The sequence below is a fragment of the Pristiophorus japonicus genome, chromosome 11 (genome assembly GCF_044704955.1).
Source record: "Pristiophorus japonicus isolate sPriJap1 chromosome 11, sPriJap1.hap1, whole genome shotgun sequence".
In the NCBI taxonomy this organism is placed as follows: Eukaryota; Metazoa; Chordata; class Chondrichthyes; family Pristiophoridae; genus Pristiophorus; species Pristiophorus japonicus.
The window spans coordinates 59,949,050-59,963,544 of NC_091987.1; the positions used below are offsets into that span (position 1 = coordinate 59,949,050).

Sequence of the window (14,495 nt, forward strand, 5' to 3'; positions counted from 1 at the left end):
ACATATTCGGATCCTCTCTTTTATGATCTCTACCTTTGTACCACAGAAGTTTCTTGCCAATTGTTTATCCTCTTCCAATTTGAAGGGAAAGATTAGAGGAGGATTGAGGCTGCAGATCTACCAATGGTATTCCACCATCAGCTGACAGATATAACTTGAGTAAGTAAAGTTGCCATGTCAGCTTTTCCTATGCATGAAGGAAACTGTCATCATCTGCCTCATCTCAGAAGGCATTTTATTCAACAATCCAAGTACTGACAACTTTTTAATAACCACGACAGACTTACAATCCTTCATCATTATGATGTTAGGATACTAATATGCATCACCGTGAGACAATGAACTTGTTTTTTTCCACGGGTTTCATTAGTGTTTTAATAACAAATGTATATGGGATTTTAATGGGATGGAGAATGATACAAGGTCTCAACAATAAGCAAATGCAAACAGAAAACAAACATGTCCTGGTTGTTTTTTCATCTACTGAAAAAAAGACAGTAGTGTGTGTGCAGATACTACTCCTTCCTCTTCAGTGCTTCATACATGAATATTTGGTACACATACTATTCTCCTGGAGAATAGTAAGAGGGGGTGGGGGAAAATGCACAAAATGAAAATTAAACCTGCATTTCTATCCATTCAATTCGTTAAGTTAGGTCAAAAGAATCCCTTTTTTTAGCTAAAATTGAATACCCTTTGAAAGTACGGCAATAGTTGTTGAAACTTACTTGTTCCAGCTCGCGGGGAGTGAGATACATCTGGGATTGGCGAGTGCAAGGATGGATTTGCAGGAGACATTCCGGGAATGCGTGCTAAAGGTGGCCCGGGCAACTGTGGAGATCCAGGCCAGTTTCCAGGACGTTGACTGGGTGACATCATTGTATAAGGTGAGCTTGGGTCAATTGTGCCTGAACAAAAAAGTGAATCGGCACATTATAACTCACACTCATCCAACTTCACCAAGCCAGATTCATGACCTCTGCGAACTCAGGAAATAGTATTGATGCAGTCATGGGACATGTATGCCTAACCACTGTCCAACTCTCTTGAAAAATGTTCATAGAGAAATTATTATATCAAATATCACAAACTAAAGATCAGTCTTGTGGAAATTAATTTCTTGGAATGAAAACACTAATAAAATGCATTCATTCTGCAAAATATATTTGAACTGAAACTTCTTACAATACTTAGTGGTGTGACTGCTTATCTTAAAGTCCTCTAATTTTCTTGTGCAGTCTTGAAAATGACTTACCAATTTTTGAACTTTATTTTAGCTCCAGGAGTTTTATTCCCTTTCTTTAAAACATTGTAGTTTTGCCAATATACATTATAGCACGGTCATACCTTTAGGTTATTTAGCAATTCTAATGGTCATAACTTTGGTTATATTATATCATTTGGCTATCTTGACAAATCCCAGAACATTGTGCACAGTGCATATTCTCAGACTGCAAGACTGGTGTTCTGCTGACAGAGTCATTGCTCTGGGCAAAAATACCAAGCCCAAGCTTTTGGGAGAAACTGAGTCTTTCAAGTATAAACTTCAATGCAGGAGTATTAAAACAATTCAATGGATTAATGTAATGTCATTATGAGAAATGAAATTTTAATTGTTTTAAATTTTATTTTGTTTAACTTATTTTGGACAATAGGACCGAAGAAAAAAAAGTGGACACATTTTTACTGATTCGATTGGCTCAACAAATCGCAACAGCAAAAATTTGACACAGCAAAATTGAATGGCAAATTTTGCTATACCAATTTAAAAAGGGAAAGGTTGACACAAAAGCATGATCATAAGTCTCAACAGGAAAACACAAGATTTTTTTGTAAGCTATAGATTGAGCTACAGCACTAGGCTACCTGTCAAAGGATTCAAGTGTCCCTGCTACTCAAGTATCCATCACCCATCTACCTAGCTGAAGAAAGATGCATTGAGACAACAATCCTCAAATGGGTACAACATGCAGTAATTAATTTTAGTCAAATAAGTAGAAGAAAAGAACTCACCGTGTGGACTAGTAAAGTTTGGTGTCTGTCCCATTGAAATTCCAAGGGAAGATGGAGATGGAGAGGGTACAAATGATGCTGGTGAGGGCGCTCGTATGGCACCACTTGGGGAATTTGCTGGGTGTAAATTCCCTGTACAAAGTAGAATTAGTTGAATTACATGCACTGCTGACAACTTACCATTTTGTTTATCTTTAGGGGACTAAGGGAACATTTATGCACTAAATAAACAACATGATTACACCATTCCCAGTTATTTAAGAGTGCTGAAAATGTAATATGTGCAATTAAAAAAAAAAAGAAGAAGATAAAATGCAGCACATTAAACTAAAGGTGAGAAACTCTTGTTTAAAAAAAGTCACATTACAATGTGTTTTACTACAGGTAGAGCGTCCAAAATCCGGAAACCTCGAGACCAAGGGAGGCCATTCCGAATTTTGGGTATTTCCAGATTTCGCAACATCTTTCTGACATCCCGAATCCGGAAACGCCCGAGCCGAGGTTCGGATATTTCTGGATTTCAGAACGTTTTTCTGAAGTCCTGAATCTGGAAACACCTGGGTCAAGGTAAGGGGGAGGGAGGAGGGGGCCGGCAGCCGAGCAGGTCCAGATTCCGGAACATTTTCCGGATGACCCCACCACGGATCAGCCCAATGTTCGGATTCCGGAACATTCTGAATTCCAGAGGCTCAACCTGTACCTATAATTTTGCAAATATTTAATGAATAGGTATTTGAGGAAGGCAATCAATAGATTACCATAAATCAAAATGCAAAGCTATAGTAACAGAATTAGAACAGAATACAGTCCACAAAATGCATTTAATTTGCTTTCAACTTCAAATGCCAACCACAATTAATTTTAGTAGGAAAAATGACAGATTTTTTGTAAAAAATCAGATATAAAAAGTATAAGAAAGAGGTAATGGCTCTAAGTATTAGGATAACGATTTCATAGTTGTGACCGCCAATACACCAAGTTGATAATCTTTGCTGATGTCAGTGAGAGGCGCTGAATGGGGGCCATTTCCCAAATAAAGGAAAATAAAAATAGATAAGGTTTAGGATTTGAGCTCATATAACTTTGAGAACGTAATAATTCAACCCCTAATTTTCCTTGAAAATAGTTAACGTGAATTTTTTTTGGGTGGGGAAACGGAGTCATTTTTTTGTGAACACAATCACTACAGAATACTTTATGCAGCAACTGTTTATCAAATCAACTTTTCCTAAAGCCACACTGAATAATTGCAGAATTCAACATCTTCAATTAGTTCCAAACATGCAGTAGTTTATCGCTATTATCGCAGTCCATTACTGGATTGTAACATTGTAAAAAGACATCTCCCAAACAATGTACACAAACTTATTAAACTCTATGCTGACAGGGTATCATCATCGGTATGGCTGGCTTGCTCCCCATGATCAATTCATGTGACTTGAACAGAAGTGGTATTATCACACACTTTGAAGAATGGTACTAGTACTGATTTCACTGCATCTCACAGGGGGAACTCACCAGAGCCTCTAAATACTGCAAATCCATTATTGTCTCAGAATCATAACAGTAACTGTTACAATGGCAGGAAATCTCAGAACAATACTGCACCATGTCTACATCATGGAGCTAAGCTGAGATTCTAACTGTGAGTTGGCAATGACAAGTGGCAGGTAAAAATAAATAAGTATCAAATCAGCTGCTCTAGTGTACAATTATTTTTAAATTGGTGGTTAATGATTACAGAATTGAAACAGCAAATTAATTTCATACCATATTAGCATTGCTTTCCCTGTTTCTTTCATGAAGGTGCTGACTCAGGCTGGGCTCGGACCCCTTGGGTGCCAGGCATTGTCTAGTACCCTGCACAAGAGATGCGTTCTTCTTGTGTGAGCCCAGAGAGTCAATATCATGGTCAATGCTGACTGCCTTCATTTGACATCCAGACATACACACTTTGCTGCAGAGTCAGCAGGTGATCAGGAGCAGGAGGTCTGGTTGATTTTTTTTTGTATCTAGCCTGGAATGCGAGAGTGGCTCCCACCACCTCCCTAACTTAGTGCAGACATTGCGGGAGGGGGAGGGGGAAGAGAGAGAGAGAGAGAGAGAGAGAGAGAGAGAGAGAGAGAGAGAGAGAGATTAAAAGAAAAAAAAACTGTTGTAACGTGGGAAATGCAGCAGCCAATTTGCACACAGCAAGCTCCCACAAACAGCAATGTGATAATGACCAGATCATTTTTTGTTATGTTGATTGAGGGATAAATATTGGCCAGAACACCGGGGATAGCTCTCCTACTCTTCTTCAAAGTACTGCCATAGGATCTTTTACGTTCACTTGAGTGTGCAGACGTGCCTCGGTTTAATGTCTCATCCAAAAGATGGCACCTCTGACAGTGCAGCACACCCTCAGCACTGCACTGGAGTGTCAGCCTAGATTTTTGTGCTCAAGTCCCTGGAGCAGGACTTGAAACCACAACCTTCTGACTCAGAGGAGAGTGTGCTACCCATTGAGCCACAGCTGACAGTGAAAGTTAGATATGTACATGAAGGTAGGATTAGATGAAGTAGGATGGAAAGAGGCTCTTGCAGAACATAAATGCCAGTACAGTCCAGTTGGGTCGAATGGCCTGTTTCTGTGCTGTAAATTCCATGTCATTTTATGTAATTAGCATTCATATTTTAGATGTATTTCTTTTTAAAAAGACTGTAAAGTTGAGTGCTGAAACACAGTCTTCTCTTATGAAACATTGTTTACTCATGGGAATTACAAGGTGGCAACCACTCAGTTTTGCTGGGAGCCAATTCACTTGCACGAATCAAAGACCAACTCAAAATGCACTTATAATACAAGTATATAAAATAACTCCACATGAAAATTATAACTGAATACTCAACTTGGAAATTTGAAATAGACTTATTCTTGCAATTTATTAAACTGAGTGGAATAAATTTTGTATTAACCCTTTACTAAAATTAGAAATGAGTAGAGAATTCAACAAAAGGTGGAATATATTTGATCATACATTCATATGTAGTCACAATAATGCCAGGTTGACAGAGGTGTTAAAACAATCACTCCAATTCAAAGTAATTTAATATATGGGAAGAGTTCTGAGATGAGAAATTTAGAATTCAATAGGAGGACGACAAAGAGTTTAATTAGAACGGGGAAAATAGAGTACGAGAGGAAACTTGCAGGGAAAATAAAAAGTGACTGCAAAAGCTTATATAGATATGTGAAGAGAAAAAGATTAATGAAGACAAATGTAGGTCCCTTGCAGTCAGAAATCAGGTGAATTTATAATGGGGAACAAGGAAATGGCAGACCAATTGAACAAATACTTTGGTTCTGTCTTCACTAAGGAAGATAAATCCCCACGGCCTGATAGTCTGCATCCCAGAGTACTTAAGGAAGTGGCCCGAGAAATAGTGGATGCATTGGTGGTCATTTTATAACGTTCTATAGACTCTGGATCAGTTCCTATGGACTGGAGGGTAGCTAATGTAACACCACTTTTTTTTTTTTAAAAAGGAGGGAGAGAGAAAACAGGGATTTGTAGACTGGTTAGCCTGACATCGGTAGTGGGGAAAATGTTGGAATCAATTATTAAAGATGTAATAGCAGCGCATTTGGAAAGCAGTGTCAGGATCAGTCCAAGTCAGCATGGATTTATGAAAGGGAAATCATGCTTGACAAATCTAGAATTTTTTGAGGATGTAACGAGTAGAGTTGACAAGGGAGAACAAGTGGATGTGGTGTATTTGTACTTTCAAAAGGCTTTTGACAAGGTCCCACACAAGAGATTAGTGTGCAAAATTAAAGCATATGGTATTGGGGGTAATGTATTGACGTGGATAGAGAACTGGTTGACAGACAAGAAGCAAAGAGTAGGAATAAGCGGGTCCTTTTCAGAATGGCAGGCAGTGACTAGTGGGATACCGCAAGGTTCAGTGCTGGGACCCCAGCTATTTACAATATACATCAATGATTTGGACGAAGGAATTGAGTGTGATATCTCCAAGATGACATTAAGCTGGGTGGCAGTGTGAGCTGTGAGGAGGATGCTAAGAGGCTGAAGGGTGACTTGGACAGGTTAGGTGAGTGGGCAAATGAATGGCAGATGCAGTATAATGTAGATAAATGTGAGGTTATCCACTTTGGTGGCAAAAACAGGAAGGCAGAATATTATCTGATTGGTGCCAGATTAGGAAAAGGGGAGGTGCAACGAGACCTGGGTGTCATGGTACATCAGTCATTGAAAGTTGGCATGCAGGTACAGCAGGCGGTGAAGAAGGCAAATGGCATGTTGGCCTTCAAAGCTTGAGGATTTGAGTATAGGAGCAGGGAGGTCTTACTGCAGTTGTACAGGGCCTTGGTGAGGCCACATCTTGAATATTGCATACAGTTTTGGTCTCCTAATCTGAGGAAGGACATTCTTGCTATTGAGGGAGTGCAGCGAAGGTTCACCAGACTGATTCCCGGGATGGCAGGACTGACATATGAAGAAAGACTGGATTGACTAGGGTTATATTCACTGGAATTTAGAAGAATGAGAAGGGATCTCATAGAAACATATAAAATTCTGACGAGATTGGACAGGTTAAATGCAGGAAGAATGTTCCCAATGTTGGGGAAGTCCAGAACCGGGGCCACAATCTAAGGATAAGGGGTAAGCCATTTAGGACCAAGATGAGGAGAAATGTCTTCACTCAGAATTGTGAACCTGTGGAATTCTCTACCACAGAAAGTTGTCGAGGCCAGTTCGTTAAATATATTCAAAAGGGAGCTAGATGTGGCCCTTACAGCTAAAGGGATCAATGGATATGGAGAGAAAACAGGAATGGGGTACTGAAGTTGCATGATCAGCTATGATCATATTGAATGGTGGTGCAGGCTCAAAGGGCTGAATGGCCTACTCCTGCACCTATTTTCTGTGTTTCTATGTTTGAGAGACTTGCTAAGGGAAAAAGGTGCTACATAAATGCATCTTTCTTTTCATAATACTGTATTGCATGTGATACTTTCAAAATACTTTGACACAGTTGCTCAAACCATCCTCCTCCAATGCTTCTCCTCCACTGTCCAACTCATGGGTCTGCCTTTGCTTGGATCTACTCTTACAAAATCCATATGTAGCCAGAGCATCTCCAGCAATGGCTTCTCTTCCAGCCCCTGCATCATTACTTCTGCAGTACTCCAAAGATCTATTCTTGGCTGTCTCACCTTCGTGCCACCTCTTGGCAACATTCCAAAAATGTGGTTAGCTTTTACATGTACGCCAATGACACCCAGCTCGCTCTCCAGCACCTCTCTCAACCTCCACTGTAGCTATGTTGTTAGATTGGTTTTATCAGATATCCAGTCCTGGATGAACTGCAATCTTGTCAGAAATATCGAACCCATAGTCTTCGGGCCCCTGCCAGCTCCATACCTTCACCACCAACTCCAACTCCATAGCCTTTCCCTGTCATGTCACAGGTTGAACCAGAATGTTTGCAACTGTGGCATCCTATTTGACCCCAAGCCGAGTTTCCAAACCCATATACTTTCCATCACAGAGCACCTACTTTCACCTCTAACACTGCCCACCTCCACCCCTTACTCAGTTTATATGCTGCTGATATCCTCATCCATGCCATTGTCACTGTCAGATTGGACTATGGAACTATTTGAGGAAGAGATGTCCTGGCCAAAATTTATCCCTCATCACTAAAAACAAATCATCTGTGTGCAATTAGCTGCTGCATTTCCCTACATTACAACAGTGACTACACTTCAAAAGTACTTCATTAGCTGTGAAGCACTTTAAACCATCTTGAGCTTGTGAAAGGCGCTATGTAAATGTATGTCCTTTCCTTCCCAATGCTCTCCTAACCCTCCATAGACTTCAGCTCATCAAACCGCTGCTGCCCATATGCTATGCCACATCTAGTCCAGCTCACCAGTCACCCTTGACCTACATTGGCTTCCAATCACCCAATGTCTCCAGCTTAAAATTCTCATGTTTAAAGCACCCCATGGTCTTGCCCCTCCCTAGCTCTGTAACTTCCCCCAGCTTTACAATCCCTCACCATCCAACCCCCAGGAGCACTCGAGTTTTCAGATTGATTTCTTGCATCCTTTCTCCCTACGCCTCATCATTGGCAGCCATGTCTTCAGCTAAACCCTGTGCCCTGGAATTCCCTCTTCAAACCTCGTTACCTCCCTCTATTTCAAGACCCTTCTTAAAAACCAATGTATCGACCTCGCTTTTAGTTGCCCTTCCTAAAATCTCCTTCACTGGCTGGGCAGCAATTTTTGTCCGATTACATTGAGACACTTTCCTATGTTAAAGGTACGATATGCATGCAAGTTATTATTGTTGTTCATCTCCACAAAATTACAAGTTGTAAACCACCCAAATACACATGAAATTGCAGACGAAGATCAGCTGGCATAATGTTTCTCTGTGCACAGTGATCTTTTAGAGCTTTGGATATGCCTGGTGTACGAGGATGGACGAACTTACCTAGGGAAACACGTCTCTTGAGATTTCCCAAAGTGTTTTTACAATTAATTATTTGGTGTAGTCATTATTGCTACGTAGCCACACGCATTAGCCATTTTTGAGATAAATAGGTCCCATAAAAGAGCAATCGCTGAATGACTAGTTCATTTATTTTTGCCGTTGTTGGCTGGGAGATAAATGACGGTCAAAAATAGTGCAATGGAATCTTTAATATCCACCTGGACAGGCAGATGAGACTTCAGTTCGGTATCTCATGCAAAAGAACAGCTTTTCTGACAATGCAGCACCCTAAGTGCTACATTAAAATGTCAATCTAGACTGTGTGTCAAGTCCTAGATTGGGGCTTGAAACAACTTTCCAATTTCGACACACTAGCTTTTCACTGAGACACGCCAACACTAAGAAGCTATAATTTTTCCAAAAAAGTGCTAGATCTATAATTATTGGCCTGGATTTTGCGGTAGGATTAACGGTGAGGCTATCAGCAGTCACCATTTAAATAGGACAGCAAATTCCCGCATCCGCACATGAGCAGTTATATGCGGAAATCAGGAAGTAGCTGTCCGTTTGCCCTGCTCCTCCACAAATTTCATTGCAACAGTATCTTGCTGAGAGACTCAACATTAAAACACATGAAGAGCATAAAGTTGCTGTACCTACCCACTAGATATGTCTGAAAAGGTTAGGGCTTGTCCATTCAAGTGCAAATGAATTTTTGACACCGTGATGAGTCTTAATTGCCACCAAACAACCTCTTTGACACTGAAAATTTACTTTTACAAGCGTGGAGTCTCATTCCTTCAGATTTTAATGATTATTGGAGATTTTCTTTCTCTCTTAATCCCATTATTCCTTCCCTCTCCTTATTTTGTTTTCTATATATGATTTGGTACTGAATTAAATATTCTAACTTACACTTCCTAGTTTAGGCTCCGAGTGCCTCAGCAAGGATTCTTCAATCTGACGCCTGCCCTGTTCACACTCGTCTCAGATCCCCAGTAGAGGATGCCACACTGTATCAGACTGCCGATGATCATAAGATGCCGCTAAAAAGCCCATGAAAAGTTTGTGGGCAGCTGTAAGCTTAATGCATGGTGAGTGTCGTTTGTTCGCCACTGACCACAAAATCAAGGGCATTAAATTTTTTGCCCCAGCTCTCCCGAAGGTGGTGACTCAAGTTGGTACAAAACTAAATGTTTCACAGTTTAAGTACACTGTATTCATTGGTTTTTAGGATTAAAACATTTATAAAAATACTCATCACTTACCAGGTGATTGCGTAGGCATCATTTGTGGCGATGGGGTCACTGTATTGTGGTAGGATGTAGGAGGTGATGTCAGCGGGTACGTTACTGTTGCACCAGATTTGGCAAAAGGCTGAGAGAAACAGAGTTGCATATGGTTTCAAGAATAAATAGGAAATTATCATTTCTGACCAAGATAAAAACAACTTCAAACCCACATGAACTTCATACATTATGTTTTCTCTGCAGTACTGACTGCCTAACAGCACTCTTAGCTGTAGCTGATGCGTTGAACAATAACGGTAAACAACTTAAGAGCATGTGCTTTGATAAGGTCAATCAAGGAATACCTTTCCTTCCCCATCCTCTTCCAAATATTGCGATGAAAGTTTCAACACTTTTAAAGCCCACTTGTGATTGGTCCAGAAACAAACTGATGGCATTATCAGGAAGTAGATAAGGGGATCTCCTTTAGTACATCTACTTGGTTTTCTCATGCTCACGTGCGAATGAAAGAAAGTATTTGCATTGCGCCTTCCACATGCTCAGAACATCTGAAAGCACTTCACAGTAAAGGAATTATTTTTGAAGTGTAGTCAATGTTGTTCTGTCGGCAAATGGGAGCAGTCAATTTGCACGCAGAAAATGAGAGAAATGACCAGGTAATCTGTTTTAGTGGTTGAGATAAATATGCTTACCGGGACACTGGAAGAACTGTTCTTTTTTTGAATAGTGCCGTGGAATCTTTTACATCCACCTGAATAGGCAGACGGGGCCTCAGTTTAATAGCTTATCTAAAAGACAAGACTTCCAACAATGCAGCACTCGCTCAGTAATGCACTGAAGTGTCAGCCAAGATTACGCTCAAGTTCCAAAGTGGGGCGTGAACCTACAACATTTTGATTCAGAGGCAAGAACATTGGGTCAAGCGGACACTTGGTTTACCTTCAAGTGTGACTTGCCTTCAACAACTCTATCCAGAAGCCTTTAAAAGATTCCAACACATCTCCAAGTGCCTATCTCAAGAGCAGCACCGGGGGAATCCTGGGTGTAGGTAACCTCCCCATGCTGAACTTGGAAAAATCTTAAATAGATGACACATTTTTCCCCAAGGACATATCTGATGCAGCACTGAGACTAGAAGATCTCAGGTTGAATTCCTGGTTTGTACTTGGATAGTTTATCACTGTGGGAAAGCAATTTTGGTACTACAATTAGCTGCACTATTAGGCCAGGGAGGGGGAGAGAAAGTAAAAATCAGTTAGGCTACCCATTCTTGATTGCCAACCAGTCACTCAGGCCAGGTACAAAAGGACTGCTAGAATCTGTGAACCTGTGTTCCAGGAAAATTCAGTAGCTCCAAGAGAGGGAAGAATATTGAGAGGTAGATAGTAGATGTCAATATGAGTTCATGATCTCTGGGTCAGTATTGAACCCATGCGACGGGCATTATCCCAAGCCACCCTCATTCCTATATCACATGAAAGCCTGGAAACTAAGCAAAACTTGAGTTACAATAAATAGCTTTAAGCTAATACATAAGCAAAAAAAATGACTTGAGTTATATCAACTTTAAGTGATTTATCAACTCTTACTGCTGACATGATATTGTATTGATGCCACCTGAAGCAATAAAGCTGGTCACCAATTTGCTTATGGAACTGTTCTTGTTCCTTGGCCATGAAAAATACATGAAGGTTTATAGGGGCAGTGGAAATGGTAATTCAATTTTGAAACTAATTTTTCAGATGAGTCCATTGGAGCAGTAGGATATGAATTTGTACCCTTGATTCCTCGCATCTCTTGTATGTTGGTTGCAGAATACCATTAGCTCTCTCTCTCTCTCTCTCTCGGAGACTTCGGGGATAAAATAGCAAGCAAATCAGAACGAAATTATAAAGAAATACAAACACATCTAAAATATCAGCTCTGACTGGAGCCATTTGTCACCTATATAGTCAATACTGATGGTCAACACTCTTGTAAAAGATGTGTCTGTTTTGACTTCCTGCACATAAACCTACTTCAAAAGGGTCTTTAAAACCATGAGTACAATCTGACATGTAAATAGTTCAATGATTCAAAAGGCACCAATACCTGTTGTGGCTGTGACTGAAACTGAGACATTAATGATTCTATCATGTCTCCACCAATAGGAGATGGTGGGTTATCATCTTCATTCACTGATCGTCTACGTGCGTCCTGGGTGCTGTCTACAAACATGTTCAAGAAAGTCTGGAAAGTAATCAAAATGCAACCAATTAATTCCTTTGCGTGGTATTACACTGAGTTCTAATACATATTTTCAAGCTAATGCACAAGCAACACAGTCATAACTGAGTTAAGTCAACTTCATGAGTGATCTATCATCTCTCATTGCGGACATGATATTGTATTGATGCCATGTTTAAGATACAAATGTTTTGAATAAATGGGTGTCTGGATTACATCAAAATTGGTGAATAAAATATCCACAGTTCCCAGACCATACACATGGCACAATAGTTTTGCTTGCTACCCTGCCCACCATAAACTCAAAAATTAATTTTTGTTGTCAACTTCACCCCAATTTAAGAGTGTACTTTTCATAAAGAGCATGTAATAAAAACAATTCTAATTAATTTGATAATCTTACTATAAAAGGTTGGATGCAGTACACAGAAATTGGATTTTTATCATGAATTCCTTAGGATATTTTCATTATTCCACCCCAAGTTAAGGTCTTGCTTTAACTTTTCCAACATAAGAGCAGCTTGTGGCATCATAACTGACCTTTGTGTGTCAGTGAAACTGGTTTTTCTTTTCCAATCCCACCCCTCCCTGACAAAGATAGCCTGAAGAAGATCTGCTTCAAGGCCTCTGTCAATGCCATTCTGTAACTGAGGGTCAAGAGGAATAATGTTACCTAGTGTCACTCACCCACAGTAACTGGATGATTAATGAGGAAAGTATGTATGGAGAGAGTGTTTTTCAATTTGAAAGAACTCTCCCATTTTACACTGCAAAACATACCATTAAAATGTTGTTTGACTTGATTTTTTTCAAACAAACAAACATCGCATTTATTACTCATTGAGTGGCACTCAAGGTCATGCCTTCTTCCTGCCATGTTGGTCTACAACATCACTGATGGGGAACAGGTATGCAACTCTATTAGAAACAGTGAGGGTCACAACTTTGATATGGCAGTCCAAGTTGATCCAAAATTGCAGAATCATGGAAAATCACTATTAGCTGATTACTCTGCAGTAGTAGTTCCTTTGGGTCCAATCTCAATTAAAAAGTCAATAAAGGTTTCTCCAAGTATGCTATTTTTGAGCATACAATGGACAGGTACTTTAGATAAAAAGCACTTATCCTAGAATTACTTTCCACTTTAAATAAAATATTTTTCAGCCCCAATAGCACTGCAATCGGCCAATGCTAACCACTTGGATGCAATCAAACAAGTCAGAATGCATTAAAAGCTGTATTATGACAAAAAAAATATTGGATTTATCAGTTTACATAAATTACAGTGTACATTAAAATAATCCAATCATTTATTCATATTTCTGGGAATTTCTACCTCAAATTCTGTGCACAATAGAGACAGGAACACAGCATCACAAAATGACATTAATGGAAATTTTAAAAAGGCATTGTATAACCCAATGAAATGATTCTAAAGATTACTACCATTTAGTTCTATTTAACAATCTAATCAATTACTGACCTTTAAGCCTGGAGCCGGATGGAATCCCTCTACGATCTTACTGTTGTCAAAAAGACTGTAAGCACCATCACGAATAGCCACAACACCTCGGCTTCGACAGTATATGTCAATGCAGTACATGTTACGGAAAGCAAGTCTGATGTGTGTGGGTGACTGGGGTAGTATTGAAAAACACTGATAGGCTGTATTCGTTCGATGTGTAAGGCCCAACATTGGCACTGTTGGGAGTTTATTAATGGCATTGAGTGGTGCTTGTGTGTCATACAATATCTATGGAAAAATATACAAGATTGCTTTTAATATGTGGAATAAAAACAGAATTTTAACAGTTTACTTGCATGCACAAACATAACACACCTATATTGTATATTTTACCTATGGCTCAGCAAGTCATTGAGCCGTATAGACTGGGAAGGTCCCTGAGCCAAGCTAGCTGAACCCCGTGGTGGTGACACCACAATTGGCCCAGCTATCTTAGCTAAGGAAGGTGAAGGAAAAAAAATAATCAGACAGGGTTTCCACTATTGATCGCCATCATGCAAATTCTTGTACACAATGGGTGCGGGCAGGATTGAGCTCAGTTGTGACATGGCAGCATTAACTGTTAGCATTACAGTCCAGGGTCACACAAAGAAGAAAGGCCACTTGGGGAAGATACTCGAAGACAACTGGCATGACAGTACCATACCCCAGCAGGAAGCTAAAACCTCAGAAAAGGAAGAGGAGAGTGAAATAGGCAGAAGAATGTATTATATACATTTTGTACTACCACATGTACAAACATAAAATATAGATTTGTAAATAATGCTCGAATCTTTCACCTCAACTGTTACGTTGTGAAAATGTAGCCACATGATGTAGAACGTATATGCCACAAATAAACTTGCAACATATTCAACAAAATCATGACCTGATTATTCTGGTTCAATTATTACTGAACATAGTATAAAGTTGTGCTGTTTATTCTATGGCTCCTTTTCCCCATATTGAATTACTTGTTATATGATTTTGTTTTTA

At 39.7% G+C, this 14,495-nt stretch overlaps 1 protein-coding gene across 1 annotated transcript in view; it reads right to left on the bottom strand.

Annotated features, from left to right (window-relative positions):
• med14 (mediator complex subunit 14) overlaps positions 1–14,495 on the bottom strand; it is a 78,787-nt gene that overhangs the window by 11,260 nt on the left and 53,032 nt on the right. The window contains exons 21-25 of the mRNA XM_070893434.1: positions 13,479–13,748; positions 11,861–11,998; positions 9,788–9,896; positions 2,014–2,145; positions 729–908 (exon numbers count right to left, since the gene is read on the bottom strand). Coding sequence (XP_070749535.1) covers positions 729–908; positions 2,014–2,145; positions 9,788–9,896; positions 11,861–11,998; positions 13,479–13,748 — 829 coding nt within the window. The remainder of the gene's footprint in view (positions 1–728; positions 909–2,013; positions 2,146–9,787; positions 9,897–11,860; positions 11,999–13,478; positions 13,749–14,495) is intronic.